At 37.2% G+C, this 16,792-nt stretch overlaps 1 protein-coding gene across 3 annotated transcripts in view; it reads left to right on the top strand.

The window, feature by feature from the left end:
* Positions 1-16,792, top strand: part of SH3D19 (SH3 domain containing 19) — a 179,581-nt gene that overhangs the window by 63,679 nt on the left and 99,110 nt on the right. For 2 of the 3 annotated variants that reach the window (XM_070415304.1, XM_070415303.1), the window contains exon 2: positions 7,167-7,206. In XM_070415304.1, the coding sequence (XP_070271405.1) occupies positions 7,167-7,206 (40 nt within the window). Of the gene's footprint in view, positions 1-5,428; positions 5,507-7,166; positions 7,207-16,792 lie in introns of those variants that run through there. The other variant, XM_070415306.1, reaches the window with a different exon arrangement.

Below are 16,792 nucleotides of genomic sequence, written 5' to 3'. Positions count from 1 at the left end.
TGGCCTGATGAAATGTCCATCTTCCTAAGCCTCTACCAAATTCATCTTGGGGTAAAAAGGGGCAATACAGATGGTGGCTCGGATTTTTCATTTCTAAAACTACTAACATAAAAAAACCCAAGTCATAAAAAGCCTGATTCAATAGTTAGTTGAACTCAGCAATCAAAACGATTCAGTTGAACCATTTGAAAGAATTATTAAAAAGAACTAGCAGCCCATTATTAAATAGCTGATTCTTCTTTCAATTCAAATGTGCTGGTTTTTTCCCTCCAAAGTGTGGTGTGATTTGATGAGAGCTACTTTGAGATAAAAAACTAGACCAAATGTGGATCATTTTACAACAAAGGTGACTCTTAAATTACTACTGTGTTTATAAAAAGTAAATTATGTATGGGAATTCTTAGGAAGACATATTGTTCAGCAATATCAGATATATCAATGAACCTACTACCGCCCAAAGGATGCAGGGCAGTAAAGGGATTGGGAGGGCATTGGAATAACCATTATCAACAAACATTTACAGAGGGCTGATTGTGAGTAGAGTCTAAGACAGGTTGCCTTCCTCAGACACACTGATTAGATATTAGTGGACAGACACATGCCTAAAATCTTGAATAATAATACACACTATTGTGTGCTATCAAGTGAGTGGTAAAATAGTGTGAGATTTCAGATAGGATGTGGTAGGCAGAATAAAGCTTCCTCCTCAAAGATGCCTGAGTCCTAATCCCTAGAATCTGTGACTGTTATATTGCATGGAAAGGAGGAACTAAGGTTGCTAATCAACTGACCTTGACATAAACATTATTTTGGATTATCCTGGGGACCCAATGTAATCATAAGTGTCCTTTAAGTAGAAGAGGAGGCCCTAGCTGGTTTGATTCAATGGATAGAGCGTTGGCCTGTGGACTGAAGGCTCCCAGGTTTGATTCCAGTCAAGAACACATGCCCAGGTTGTGGGCTTGATCCCCACCCAGTAGGGGGTACGCAGGAGGCAGCCGATCAATATTCTCTCTAATCATTGATGTTTCTATCTCTCTCTTCCCCCTTCGTTTCTCTGAAATCAATAAAAATATATTTTAAAAAATAAAGTAGAAGAGGAGGTCAGCCAGATTTAAAGATGTTCCATTGTTGGAAGATGGAGCCACAGGCAAGGAATGCAGGTGACCTTGAGAAGTTGGAAAAGGCAGGAAACATATTCTCTCCTAGAGCCTCCAGAAGTAATGTTGCTCTGTAGACACCTTGATTTTAGCCCAGTTGAGACCTGTTTTGACTCTGGCCTCTAGAATTGCAAGATAATAAATTTTTGTTGTTTTAAGCCGTAGTTTGTGGTAAGTTGTTACAGCAGCAATAGGAAATTAGTATAAGGATGCTGAAGAGAAAGAGGAGTCAGGGACAGTTTCAGGAAGAAGGTGGTTTTTGAACTAGACATTAATGATAGTAAGAGTAATAGTAACAATTAAAATAAAAATTTATTTTCCGGCTAAGCTCTTTATATCCTTTAATCCATTTATCCTCACAAAAACTCTATAAAGATAATATTCTTCCCCATTTTTCAGATGAGAAAACTGAGGTTAAAAGAGATTAAGTAAATTGTATAATCATTACAGTGTAGTACTAGTCACAACAACTAGTTAATAGCTAGCCTTTTAATGGCATAATGGAAGCTGACATTTTTGAGCAGTCACTGTGCACAGGCAAGTTGCTAAGGATGTCCCTGTCAGTATCTCCTGTAATCCTCTCAGAATTTCTGGCATATAGTGATTTGTCAGTTTTCTGAGGCATGGGTTTATCTGGCTGAATTGAAGGGAAAGGGTCTGGAACCAGAAAATCCAGTCAAGACACAACAGCCCAGACAAGTGCTGATCAGAACCTAAAGTGCAGGTAAAGATAGTGGGTATGAGGAGGAGAAAATGGGTTCCACAAACTGTTTCTTTATTGAAACATAACTCCTGTATTGAATAAACTTTGCTTCTATCTCTAATATCTCCTCCCTGTGTGATGAGGGTGCTGCATTTTAATGAGTTTAGGCACTTTATAATTGGAATTAATGAAAGGTATCAGTATTGACAGTGCTATAGACCAAGCTTTCCACTTACCCTCAAGTGTGGGCAGAGGGCATGTACACTTCTCTATATTATGCCTCATTTCTCTCCTGTGGTGGTAACTCACAGAAATTGTCTTTAATTTCTTGGTGTTTTAAATCAAAAGACATAACAACAATAAATATATTTATTGAAAACCTGCCATATAAAAGAGCAATATACTAGTCACTGTGAGAGTCTCAAAAGTGACTGAAAATCAGTTTGGAAACCCATCTGAGTAAGGATGATGAAATGGAATTAGAAAGGGGAGGTGATTAGGTATTGCTTGGTGTCGGTAATATTATAGAGTGACCATTAGCTTCTTTTCAAGTAGACATAGGTTTGCAATTTTCTCTGCCTAAATATAAGAACCATTTAAATATTTTAGAAAAGCGTCTGAAATTTTGGCCTCAGTTAAAATTCCATCTACGTTCTATTTGAGTAGATCCAGTTTTGTTATCTTTTAAAGAGTCATCAAAATAAGAGTCTAGAAACCTGGATATCTTTTGTCTTGTAATGGACGGATTCATTGGTTTATTTATTCTGCTTATTATAAGTAAAGAGGTAATGATATTATAGCTGCAAAGAATTCCTTTTCAGATTATGTGGATCCTTTAGCTAATACTGAATGGTGTAAAACATTACTGTAGGATTGATCCGTTTTTAAAAAATTAATATACTGTATTTACAGACAGTCCTCGGGTTACATCACCATCTCCCATTTATTTATTTTAAAAAAAAAGTTCCGTCATTTCGACGTATGTACATATGTGCTTTATGTTTTTTTATTTATTTATCACAAGTAAAGGTCAGGAGTTATCTTTCTTTTAATTTTTTTTTACTGTTTCACTTCATTACTGCTGTGTATGTGCTCCACGTGAGTGATGTAGGTGCTTATGTAGGTGGGTTCCGACTTACAGTGAAAATCACGTTACATCGTGCCGTAGGTACAGATCTCCGACATAACCCGAGGACCTACTGTACACCCAAGCTGCAATTTGAGAGTAATGCTTGAGAATGTGATGCAGAATCCCCTCATAGATAATTCTCATTCTAAAGAGAGATTTCAGTACTCCAATTTGTACATGACAGATTCCTTTATACCACTTTGTACTCTATTGCAAGTGTGTCTGGGTGTATTCATTCATGTAGACTGAGTCTTTCCGCTAATTTCAAAGAACAATTTAGGACCTTTCACTGCCAACTTAAATGATCAGTGTAAGTTCTTACCCAATGGAGTTTGATTTTCTCTTCAGTTAAGACTTAACTGTTAAGTGATCAAAGCCAAATCATTAAAGCCTATGTGTCGTACAATAGATTCTCAGAAGTTCTGAGTTGGCCATTCTTCTTAGTTTTAATCAAAGCAAAAAATAGCATTTGCATTTTTGTCATCTTCATTTCCAAGTGTTTGTCATATTATTCGATTCAGAGTCACCCTGAGTGGTTACACATAAGTAGAATCTGTCTAACCATTCTCAAAAAGCTGTCTCTGCCAGAACAGGGGCCCATTTCTGTATTAAGTGGCATACCACCTAAATACATAAACATTAGAATCATGTATGACCAGACTACTTAGAACCAGAAGTCATCATGGCAGGAAAATTTGGGTAAAGTGGCATTCTCACACATAATCACTGACTCAGTGCAGCTTCCTGCCACTCTCCTGGTTCTCAGGCCCTTTGATGTACTGTGGGTTTCCTCATTGCCTCCTTTACCTCTCCCCACATATGCACACATACAATCACCACCAACACCTTTATACCTGTTCTGCCTTATTTTCTGCCTTTGTTCTACTTGCAGGGTATTCTTCCATTTCCTCAATTAGCTTTATTAACCAGGAGACATGGATGAGTAGGGATAGGGAATGCAAGTACTCTCATGCCCTGTTTGTATGTGTCTGTGACATACATATAGCTGCAAAAACCAACAGACTTTTACATGGCCATCCAGCCATGCTGACCTTCACATTGAGATTGTACTGCTGATCTTTGACCTGAATCATTATGCTCAGCTTGGTGGGCCCATGGAGTTAGTGCATTGTCCACAGTAAATGTGCAGGATTTGGCAACTAAATATTAGAATTAGAGCAGGAGCAGGGGGAGCTGGAGGTAGATGAGGGCATAGAGGGGATAAATGGTGATGAGGAAAAAAGTTTCTTGCAAAAAAAAAAAATTAAATATAGAGCTAAAATATTTTTTTTTGTGGAAATGGTAAGACTTTGGGCTAGTGTGTTTATTTATATGATTTCCAAGTATGTAGAAGTTCAGGAAGCCTTTGCAAGTATATTTTCTTCTAATTATTTAAAAATTAGAAACTCTGAATTAAAAATGGGAAGGGGAATGTGCCAAAAAGTATTTGATTTGAAATAAATAAGATCCATATGCTTATAACACTGCACAGAGCAAGATGAAATTTCCATGTTTGCTATAGGTCAGTTATCATTTTACTTCGGGGATTTTATCCAAATGTTTTGTTGTATTTTTGTTTTGTTTTTTACCATCGGCAAGACCCAGAATCTTGAATCTGTCCTCAGTGCTTTGTTTTGTTCAGCCTTGTCTTTTGGACCAAAATAACAACCACATATTATTTTGCGAGAAATTCAGCATTACCACTAGTGTATTTCTTGACAATTACACAATATTCTTGGCTGTCATAAAAATTACTTTGCTTAAAATTAGTATATAAAAATATGTGTAGACACAGACACACAACATACACACACTACATATTTATATGTATTCAAGCTAAAAGATGGCTTATGGCAAAATTTGAAGTCTAATTATTTGTATACTTTGAGAAAAAAGATCACATCAAAAACATGTATTTTAATTTGTTTTTCATTATTAAGAGGTGGAGGATGGGAATATTGTGAGTAATGGATAATTTACGTGGGATTTAGGAATAATAGGTTACGAACACTGTGTATGCATATTTACATATAAATGTAACACATATAACACTGAGTGAATTTGAGAGGAAATGTTTAAAATGTCCTTCAACAGATTATCAACTTATTTTCTTGGACTTTAATTACTAGCTCCAAAGAGAAGTACCGTGGGGAGGCATTTGTATTTTCTTAATTCAGAAAGTATAAAATGTCTATAAACTTTACTGTTTTTAACCAAGAATGAAGGAGAGCTACGAGCCATTTGCTTCCTGAGTGGCCGCATTCCAGCTGTGCAGACTGGTCATAGCACATCTGCCAATCAGAACAGGCCCTTCAGGGAAGCCCTCAGATGCTGAGTCTTGTTTACACGCATTGTGACTCTGTTTCTCCCCTCCTCTTGTGTGCTGTACCACTAGGAAGATTTGGGGGGGTGGGGGAGTTTGGGATTGCATGCCTGCGTAAACTGTAGGAAACTAGGATCACAGCCACAACAAATGGTATTACGGGCAGACTTTGAGCTCATCGTTAGCCACAGGTAAGAGCTGTTGCTTTGTTATCTGATCTGCACCCAGTTTCTAGCTTTACTTTGAGACATTATACTTTACTTTTGTTAACAAAACTAGCAGGCTAACAGCTAAAGAGGAATGATTGAAAATATGGTTAAAATGTGTGCTGTATTTCTGTGACTAAATTTTTAATACTCAACAGTGAAAAACCCTGGTATTTTTATTTAAGGGCAGGGTAAAACCAAGTTAAACTAAAACAAAAGTTTTAAAAGTGGCAGTGACACTAAGTCAAGAGAAATTGGAATCAGAGGCATATTAACAGTGTGCATTTGGGAGAGCATTATATCTAAACAAACATGTTTTATTGCGAGTCTTCCTCCTTGTTAGTCTTTCAGACAACAGTGTTTTTCTGTGTACTGACTTTTTGGTTTAGAAAACATTTCTTAATTATCATGAACCATTCAGAAAGAATCGATATATACATTTAACTATGTAAATCTGATTCCTTTTCTTACATAATTCTCTCCAGAAGTTTTATAGTATATTCTCATTATCTTTATGCTGCTCCACCAGCAATAAAATTAAGGGGAACAAAAGAATTCCTGTCTACTCTTTCTTTTAGGGTTAAATTTTATTATGTTAGTAATAATTTAGAAGATACTTTAGAAAACTATATTTTGACAACATTGCATAGGATTTTATTGTGGCTTACACTTTACTTTCTGTTGTTAGTTTTCCCTTACCACTGATCTTATTTATTTTTGAGCATGTATTGGAAAAAAAAAGTTATTCAGAGTAGAAAAAGACAACCTGTGGGTTTTGTGGTTCTTTATCTTGTGTATAATAGTCTTAAAGATGATTGATAACATTTTACAGCATCCCAAAGAGACAGTTTTTGAAAACGTTAAGCAGTCAGCTTTTGTCTCTTACCCTCAAGCAGGGTTTCTCAACCTTAGCACAGTTGACATTTTGATGAGATGATTCTTTGTTGTAGGGTGCATTATAGAAGTTTAGCAGCATCCCTGATCTGTACCCGCTAGATGCTAGCTGTGACAATAAAAAAAATGTCTCCAGACATTGCCAAATGTTCTCTGGAGGATAGACTGTGAAATCGCCCCTGGTTAAAAACCACTGCCCTAAAGCACATTAGACAATTATCTTTCAAACATTGAAATCCAACTCGCTCTGGGTGATAGAGAGTTAAGGATGAGGTTGTACTGGTCTTAGTGTATTTGCAGATGTTGCTGTAGCTGACTGCTGATTTTTTCCCCTCCTCATCCTGTTAGAAGTTTTTGCCAACCATGATTCATGGAATGATTTTTTGGAGCTGAGTAATTTGTGGTTTTTCAATTTCCTTACTTTCTTTTAGCTAAATTTGTTTTGGTTTTTAGCAAAGTGTTTAAAACAGCAAAGATCTTTGAAATGAAATAATACACATAATGATATATTTTCCAAGTAGACAGTTTTAAACAACCATGAAAACTGTATATGCTTGTCTTTCTCTGTGTCCTTTCTACATCTTCTGTCAGACAAACCCTCTTAACCCTGATGAACAGCCTTACACAGAAGAAGACACAGGAACCTTTGAGCAGTTCTTATGAAATATAATGGTATGGGAGCTGGTATTTAAGAACTTTTCCAGGGCTTCTAAAGAGCATTTTGGCATGTAACTATCTTCTTACTTTACAGATCGCAACGAACGAAATAAACCAGAGCATCGTTCTTCAAGGTATGAACTTAAAATATTTAATAATTCTGCATAAAGCTCTCGTTTGAAAAATATTGTTTGGAAACAATGCATGTATTCCTTTTAGAGTTACTGTATATTTGAATTTTCTACGCCATTAAAGATGCTTTACAGGGAAATTTCTCTGAACAAAATCTATAATAATAAAAGCGTAATTTGCTAATTAGACCAGATATCCTTCTGGATGAAGCCAGGGCTGCGAGGGAAGCCCAGGTCCCGGGTGCCTGCCGGAGGCCGGAGGGAAGCCTAGGTCCCAGGTGCCAGCAGCCAGGGCAAGAAAGGCCAACTCATGCACAAATTTCATGCATCGGGCCTCTAATATTTTAATAATTTTTTTTCTCTATTGATTAAGGTATTACATATGTGTCCCTACCCACCCATCCCCATTATACCCCCCACCCCACTCATGCCCTCACCCCCTGGTGTCTTTGTCCATTGGTTATGCTTATATGCATGCATACAAGTCCTTTGGTTGATCTCTCCCCCTTGCCCCTCCCCTCCCCTGCCTTTCCTCCGAGGTTTCATGGTCTGATTGATGCTTCTCTGTCTCTGGATCTATTTTTGTTCATCAGTTTATGTTGTTCATTATATTCCACAAATGAGTGAGATCATGTGATATTTATCTTTCTCTGACTGACTTATTTCGCTTAGCATAATGCTCTCCAGGTCCATTCATGCTGTTGCAAATAGTTGGAGTTCCTTCCTTTTTACAGAAGTGTAGTATTCCATTGTGTAGATGTACCACAGTTTTTTAATCCACTCATATGCTGATGGGCACTTAGGCTGTTTCCAAATCTTAGCTATTGTAAATTGTGCTGCTATGAACATAGGGGTGCATATATCCTTTCTGATTGGTGTTTCTAGTTTCTTGGGATATAGTCCTAGAAGTGGGATCACTGGGTCAAATGCGAGTTCCATTTTTAGTTTTTTGAGGAAATTCCATACTGTTCTTCACAGTGGCTGCACCAGTCTGCATTTTCACTAGCAGTGCACAAGGGTTCCTTTTTCTCCACATCCTCTCCAGCACTTATTCATTGATTTGTTGATGATAGCCATTCTGATAGGTGTGAAATGGTACCGCATTGTCATTTTGATTTGCATCTCTCGGATGATTAGTGGCTTTGAGCATGTTTTCATATGTCTCTTGGCCTTCCTTATGTCCTCCTTTGAAAAGTGTCTATTTAGGTTCGTTGCCTATTTTTTGATTGGGTTGTTTATCTTCCTTTTGTTAAGTTGTATGAGTTCCCTGTAAATATTGGAGATTAAACCCTTATTGGAGATAACATTGGTAAATATCTTTTCCCATGCAGTGGGCTTTCTTGTTATTTTGTTGATGGTTTCTTTTGCTGTGCAGAATCTTTTTATTTTGATGTAGTCCCATTTGTTTATTTTCTCTTTAGTTTCCATTACCCTAGGAGCTGTATCAGAAGATAATGCTTCAGCATATGTCTTGAGATTTCTCTATCTGTGGATTCCTCTAAGATTTTTATGATTTCCCGTCTTATATTTAAGTCCTTTGTCCATTTTGAGTTTACTTTTGTGTGTTGTAAGTTGGTGGTCTAGTTTCATTTTTTTTGCATGTATCTGACCAATTTTCCCAACACCATTTATTGAAGAGACTGTCTTGACTCCATTGTAAGCCCTTGCCCCCTTTGTCAAATATTAATTGAGCATAGTGGTTTGGGTCGATTTCTGGGTTCTCTATTCTATTCCATTGGTCTATATGTACCAGGCAGTTTTGAGAACAGTGGCTTTGTAATATAGCTTGATATCTGGTATTGAGATCCCTCCTACTTTGTTCTTCTTTCTCAGGATTGCTGCAGCTATTCGGGGTCTTTTTTTATTCCAGATGAATTTTTGGAGAGTTCACTCTAGGTCTGTGAAATATGCAGTTGGTATTTTAATGGGGAGTGCATTGAATTTATATATTGCTTTGAGTGGGTAATATGGACATTTTAATGATGTTGATTCTACCAATCCATGAACACGGTATGTTCTTCCATCTGTTTATGTTGTCCTCTATCCCTTTTTTCAGTGTCCTATAGTTTTCTGAGTCCAGGTTTAATAAAATTATTAACTACTTATAAGATACTAGAGGCCCGGTGCATGAAATTTGTGCATTCAGGGGAGGGGGTCCCTCAGCCCTGCCTGCGCCCTCTCGCAGTCCTGGAGCCCTCAGGGGATGTCCGAATGCCGGCTTAGGCCGTGTGTAGTGGGCCTGAGCCAGCATTTGGACATCCTTAGCGCTGCCATGGAGGTGGGAGAGGCTCCCACCACCGCCACTGTGCTCACCAGCTGTGAGCCCAGCTTCTGGCTGAGTGGCACTCCTCCTATGGGAGCGCACTGACCTCTGGTGGTCAATGCATGTCATAGTGACCAGTTGTTCTGCCATGGGGCCAGAATCGGCTCTCCAACATCCCCCGAGGTGTCCCAGATTGCGAGAGGGCCAGGCCGAGGGACCCCACCAGTGCACAATCGGGACCAGGGAGGGACGCGGAAGGTTGGCCAGCCGAGGAGGGCTCCAGGGCATCTCCAGCCCGTCTCACTCAGTCCTGATTGGCCAGACCCTAGCAGCAAGCTAACCTACTGGTCAGAGTGTCTGCCCCCTGGTTGTCAGTGCATGTCATAGCAATTGGTCAACCGGTTGACTGTCTGGCCCCTGGTGGTCAGTGCACATCATAGTGAGCAGTTGAGCGGCCTTAGCGTATCATTTGCTTATTTCGCTTTGATTGGTTGAATGGACGACCAGACACTTAGTATATTAGGCTTTTATTATATAGGATTTTATTTTGAGAATTCCTATCAGTGACTGTTAAATCCTCACAAAAAATTATTTTATCCCTATTTCCTCCCTTTTGTGGTTTATTTTCCTCCCCTTTCTTTAACTGGTGTTTTTCTAAGCATGTATTGCTTTTTTTCTTTCTAAATATAAACTAACATGGAATCATTATAGAAATTTTAAAAAATATTTTTAAAAACTTTGAAAAACAAAACAGTCTGCCTTTTATCAGCTAGAGATACCTGGCTACTGCTAAAAATTTGGTGTAATTTCTTCTAGATTTTTTTTATTAGTATATATGTATTCTAATTGAATTATTTAAGTTCTTATTAGATAGTTTCAAATGGCTTATATTACTTAAGTCTCTTAATCACTCTGTGACAGTGTGTTTTACAAGATCTTCATCAGCCTTAAAAAGTATTTTTTAAAATCTTTGCCAAACTTACAAGTAGAAAATTGTTTAACTTCCACTCCTAGGCAAGAATTTGATTTTTTAAAAACCCGTTCTGTGAAGGATTATAATTTTTCTAATATTATTTTCTCCTTATTCCACATTCTATAACTTTTTCTTTGCATTTTATGTTGTGGGAACTGATAAAATGATGATCATGCATTCATTCATTGGGTTGACTGGCTTGGTAAACCGAACCCTGATGCTTTTGCAAGGTATCAAACCCTAGAATGCATTTATCTCAATGAATAAAAATACAGAATCCATTAAACTGCCATTAGTTAGAATAGCAGTACATTTTGCAGGAATTGTCAATCAAAAATAAGTTAGTGAGACCTAATCTGGGGAGGAAATATAGCTGAATATTTGAAGTATAAGGCTGATATTTTTCAGGTATAATTCACATACATTAAACTTCACTCTTTTTAGTGTATGATTCTATGAGTTTTGGCAAAGATACAGTTATGTGACCACTACTACAATCAGAAAAGTTTGTGAAATTGATATTTTTAATACTTAAAAAAAATAGTAATGGGGGGAAAAAAAGACAATGTAAGAGAGAGAACTTTGACAGCATACTTAACTGTGAGTAACATAAAGTTGGAAGGGTAAAAAAATACTTAAGATTATACAGTCAGGATCCATAAAACCTTTGACATACTGAAGGTTTGACTGAATAAAGCAATATGAGTTTTAATTGGAACAAATGTAAATCCTTATGTACACTTAGGTCTGAAAGAAAAGTTGAACATGAAGTGGGGAGATGTGACAACAATATATTTGAAAAGTCTTAAGGATTTAATTCTTCACAAATTCTTCATGAGTCAAAATTTTTATGTTATTGCCTCCATTTCCCCCAAAATGTCAGCATTGATTTAATTACATTGAAAGAATTGTAGTGTCCAATATTTCAAAAATGTCATAGTTCTAGACTGTACTTTTGATGTTGTATTCAACTCTGGGTCCACAAGCCCTCGAAAAATCCAAGTGTTCAGTAGTTGATATCACTTGGGGAGCTTAAAAAACATACACACAGAGTCCCATGCTCCCAGATATTCTCATTCAGTAAGCATTGAGTGAGTAGATCCTGGGAATCTATATATGAAAGAAGTTCCCTAGTGATTCTGATGTATAGTCAGGTTGGGAACCCCTGGAATAGAAAATAGCAGCTGAGTTGGGACAGGCAATATGAAAGAGAAGAGTAGGATAAAGATCAAAGCTAAGTTATAGGAGACTATATAAGGAATCAGGTGAATTTAGCCTAAGTGTGGAAGTTTTGGGAGGTGTATGAGAGAGAAATAACTGGCCTCAAACATTTAGAGGGCTGGCATGTAGAAGAGACCACCAAAATGATTCCTCATAAATGCAATATCCCCCACTAAAAGGGAGTGGGGATTCTTGGGGGAATGGCTGATTCCAGGTCTAGGGAAAGGGAAAGTATAAGTGAATTTAGACTTCTGATGTGACAGAAAGATAGGAAATGCTCAACTAATGGAGTCATGTCAAGAAGGCCTAGGAGGCAGCTTTAGGAGGCTCCCACTGGCCAATTCTGGGATAATTTGAGTATCAAAAATGTCTCAGTGAAAATGGATTCTAACACATTGGCTTTTTAAAAAATTCATGTAGAAAAAAATCATAGAATCGGCAAGTCATAATTTTATAATTTTCAATGTAATAGTTGATTCAGACAAGAATCATCAGAGGGTCCTAAAACTTGGGCAGAAAGTTGTTGGAGGAATAGATATTCACACTGTCTTAAAATATGTTATTCCATTTTTACTTATTAAAGGAGAAATTACTTTTCCAATAAAAATATCTGATGATCACATTTTTTATCAAGTGGTCAACTTATATATCATCATTAGTATGTGCTTCCAGATAATGCATCAGTAGTACATGTAGCTAGCTAGCACTTATATAGCTGTAGTCCTGGCAAAAAAGAAAAATAATGTCATGAAATATACAAAAAGGCTGGAAAAATATTCAAGATTAAAAACAGACTGAATTTCTTTTTAATCTGGAATTTTAAAATCCATATTTAAAACAAAACGCTTTGGGGATAATTAAGAAAATATTAATGTGAATTTCATTTTAGATAATGGTTTGGGGGTTTTTTTGAGAGTCCTTTTATTAAAGCTGGGACAGTGAAACAAGGAAGGGCTTAGGACAGAAAAAGCAACAGGAGAGAGACTAGACAGGGCTGCTTTGGCTTACTAGAAATGTTATGGGAAAGAAGTGAGCCTAGGCGAGACTGATGTCAGCTCACTGGAGAATCAGAGAAAAGGGGGCCTAGAGACAGGTTCAGGGGGTTAGCCCAGAGGAGCCTCCTCTGCCCATTGCTTCCCTGGTTGCAAGTCTCCTGGGGACCCTTAGAGTTTACAGCGGTTCTCAACCTGTGGGTCGCCGACCCCTTTGGCAGTCGAATGACCCTTTCACAGGGGTCGCCTAAGACCATCCTGCATATCAGATATTTACATTACGATTCATAATAGTAACAACATTACAGTTATGAAGTAGCAATGAAAATAATTTTATGGTTGGGTCCACAACATGAGGAATTGTATTTAAAGGGCCAGAAGGTTCAGAACCACTGGTTTAGGATTTGCATGCTTGTGGGAGAAGAGGAGGAAGGGAAAGGTGTGGGCATGTGCCTGGGTGAGAGAGCACCCAAATAATAGTTTATTAATATTACTTTTTTAGATGTACAATAGGAATGCTGTTATGTGGTAGAATGTTCTTATTTTTAGGAGATATATGCTTAAGTGTTAGGTATGATGTAGTCTTATGTTTGCAACATACTCTCAGATGATTCATGACAACAAAAACACACAGCAAGAAGTAAAACAGAGCAAATATGGGAAAATATCAATAATTGGTGATTAGATGAAAAGTATATGTGTGTTAATTGTACTGTTCCTTCAACTTTTCTGTAGACTTAAAATTTTCAAAATAAAAAGTAGCAGTGGAGGGAACTGTTCTGTGTGTTCCATGAAGTCCCAGAGGGCAGGATGTGAATCTGTGGGTGGAACATTGGGGGTGTGGATGGCTTTTGTGACATAGCTGGTCAAAGATGGAATGGACCACATGTGAGGAAATACTGCAAGGAAAAGGTAGACTAGAAAAGGTTCACACATGGCTGCAGCCCTGTGTACAATCGATAACCAATAAATATTTATTGAGAGGCCCTAATCCAGGCTCAGGATACAAGAGAAAACAAAGAAAAGTCTCCAATTTTATGAGCATGGAGCACCCATTGTTTTGGACTTACACTCCCAATCTCTGAGAGCATGTTTACTCTAAAGTCAGGATTCAAATCTTCATAGTTCTACTTCAGGCAGTATTTTGGTACTCTTGAGGGTATTCAGGAGGTATTTTATTCATTAATCTCTGATTTATACTGTTAGGTTCTCAAGGACTGTGCTATTAGTCTTAGTCTTAGAATGATAGGCTCAAGGCCCTAGCTTAATATAGTGCCTGGTCTACAATAAGCCCCTATTAAATAAATGTTTATTGAATAAATGCCCTATGTAGTTCCAAGAGAGAAAGGGAAATGCCAATATTTTTCTCTTGCAAATTGGGAAGAACTTGATCCTCAAAAGCTTGCCTATGACTATTATTGAATGTTTGTTACAGCAACATTAAGAAGTATTGTCCTGCCCAGCTGGTGTGGCTCAATGATTGAGTGTCGACCTATGAACCAGAGGGTCACAGTTTGATTCCCAGTCAGGACACATGCTTGGGGTTGCGGGCTCCATACCCAGTAGGAGGTGTGCAGGAGGCAGCCAATCAATGACTCTCTCTCATCAATGATGTTTCTATCTTCCTCTCCCTTTCCCTTCTTCTCTGAAATCAATAAAAAAATTTTTTTTAAAAAAAAAAAGGAGAAATGGGCCCTGGCCAGTGTTCCTCAGATGGGTGGGCATCGTCCACACATGCCCAGGTTTGGGGCTCTATCCCTGGTAGGGGGTAAGCAGGAGGCAGCCAATCGAAACAGAAAGGCCATTGTTTTCTGTTTGGGTGTCTACCAAGATTGGCAGTGATCTGTTCTTCTCTTGCCATCCTCAGCTGAGCAGAGCTACCCCGCCAGCCCAGCAATGCATCAAGCAGATTAATACCTGCTGCATCAATAGAGCAGAAAGAAGATATAAACAAAAAGTCATTTAATTTTGGTATGTTTGTTGGTTATCTTCAGGCCACTTGGCAGCAAGAAGGATAGGCTCAAGACCCAGCAAGGATAAGAGAAATGCATTTCTTTTTTCTTTTTTTTCATAAGACCAAACACTCCTATGGCTTTGACAGTGAGAGATCAATAAATCTGAGATGTCTGCCTATTCTTTCATTTTGGTGCTGAAATAAGAAGGAAAGCATAACTCTTATCAAGTTAAAGAAAAAGTTTTATTAGGTATTGCCCGATGCTAAGACCCCAAGTTGAAAAAACAATGCCTAGCATTTTTTATAAGTCTTACAGGGTGCTTTTTCTTCTGATGCTGGCATTTTTAAATTTTGCTTGTTGCTCATTGACCAGTGTGCAAGTCAGAAATATCTGAATTCTTCTTGTCTTTTTCTTATTTGTTTAAATATATCATTTCCAAAATTGATGTCCTATGGAATATTTTTCTGTAGGATATTAAAAATCAATATGCAAGAAATAAAAATTCATGCATAAAAAAAGTTTGTGAAATGGTGAATTAAAACAAAATTGGAGATATTTCTTTACTCTGATTCTACTAAGAGTCTTTGATATACTAAAGTACATTATAAAACTCCAAGTGAGAGATTTACTATACAGGATTTAAAATTTTTTGTTTGAATTTGTTAACTTTTTTTCCTAGACACAGCCATTAACATCTTGAAAATGTACTATGGAATGGCAGTTTGGTAAACTAATCCAGTGGGAAGTAAGAGCTAAAGGTAATAGAGAAAGTTAAGCCCTGTGGCAATTGGTGCCAGAAATGGAAAATTAGGAGCTTTTTTTTTTTTTTTTACCACTTCAGTAACTGAATAATAGATCCTAGTGACGTATGCAGGCTGCAAAACCAGCTACTTTGTCTTAAATGTTTTACCTATTACAAGGAAATAATTTACAACAGCGACAAAAAAATGCAGCAAAACAGAGAATTCCAAATCTGTTTCTCAAAAATTATCATATGAATCTTAGTCTTCTAAGCCTTCTTAAAACCACCTGTTATAAAATCCCCTTTCATACCTATTCATAAAATTCAATGAAATTTTAATGAAAATCACAAAAAAGATTTTTGAACTCATTATAGTGATTCTAAAATTCATAAGGAAGACCAAGAATAACCAAGGTATTTTTGAAGATCAGGAGAAGGAGAAGGACTTACAAGTAATTAAGACAGTGTTTTGTCAGCAGAGAAACAAGTCAGTGTAACAAAACAGAGTCCACAACAGACACAGATGGACACATGTAATTATGTATTATATGCTAGATAAAGGTGGCATTACAGATCATTGGGGAAAGTGGACATGTCAATAGATGGTGCAGAAACAATTGATTACCCCTATTTATAAAAATTCAGATGCAGTTTATTTTATTGTATCATGTCAGGTAGAATCTAAAGACTTGAAATTATAAAAGTAAAGCTGAAACATTTTGAATAAATATTTTTATGACTTTGAAGTTGGGAAAGAGTTCTTCAGGCTCAACAACTACAAACCACAAAGAAAAATATTTGCCCATGTGAAAAAAATCTAAAACCTGTATACATGAAGACATCAAAAGCATGAGAGAAGACAAGTCATGACTGTACAATCAATGCTCAGAGGTGCAAAATTAGTGTCCAGCCTTAAAAAATACACATCAGAAAGAAAAAAAACAAGTAACTCAGTAAGATAGGAGCAGGGAACTCACAAAATAGGAAACCCAAGTAGCCAGCTAATTATTTGAAAAGATTCTGTACCTTGCTACTATTCAGAAGATGTGTAGTAACATGATAATGAGATACCATTTCATTTCCATCCAGTTGGCACAGAAATTTCAATGACTGACAAGTCTGCATGAGAATAATTTGATATATCATTTTTATAGAGCAATTGAGCAATATCTGGTAAAGCTGAACATGCCGGTACCATACAACCCAGGAGGTATTATATACCCTAGAGAAATTCTTTCACATGTGCCAAAGGAACCTTATATAAGAATGCTAAGAATAGCACTTTTTGGATTAAGCTAACTACAGATAAACATGACAACATGGATCAATCTCAGAAGCATAATTGTGTATGATAAAAAGCAAGTTGCAGAAGGGTAGGTAAGTATGATATCATTTATATTAAGCAGAGGTCAGCCAATGGGCCAAATCTGGCCTGCCACCTGA

This window comes from Myotis yumanensis, unplaced genomic scaffold (assembly GCF_028538775.1).
Source record: "Myotis yumanensis isolate MYYU_CA2020_CCGP unplaced genomic scaffold, mMyoYum1.0.hap1 SCAF_5, whole genome shotgun sequence".
NCBI classification, from domain to species: domain Eukaryota; kingdom Metazoa; phylum Chordata; class Mammalia; order Chiroptera; family Vespertilionidae; genus Myotis; species Myotis yumanensis.
This window is presented reverse-complemented; position numbering and strand designations above follow the sequence as displayed.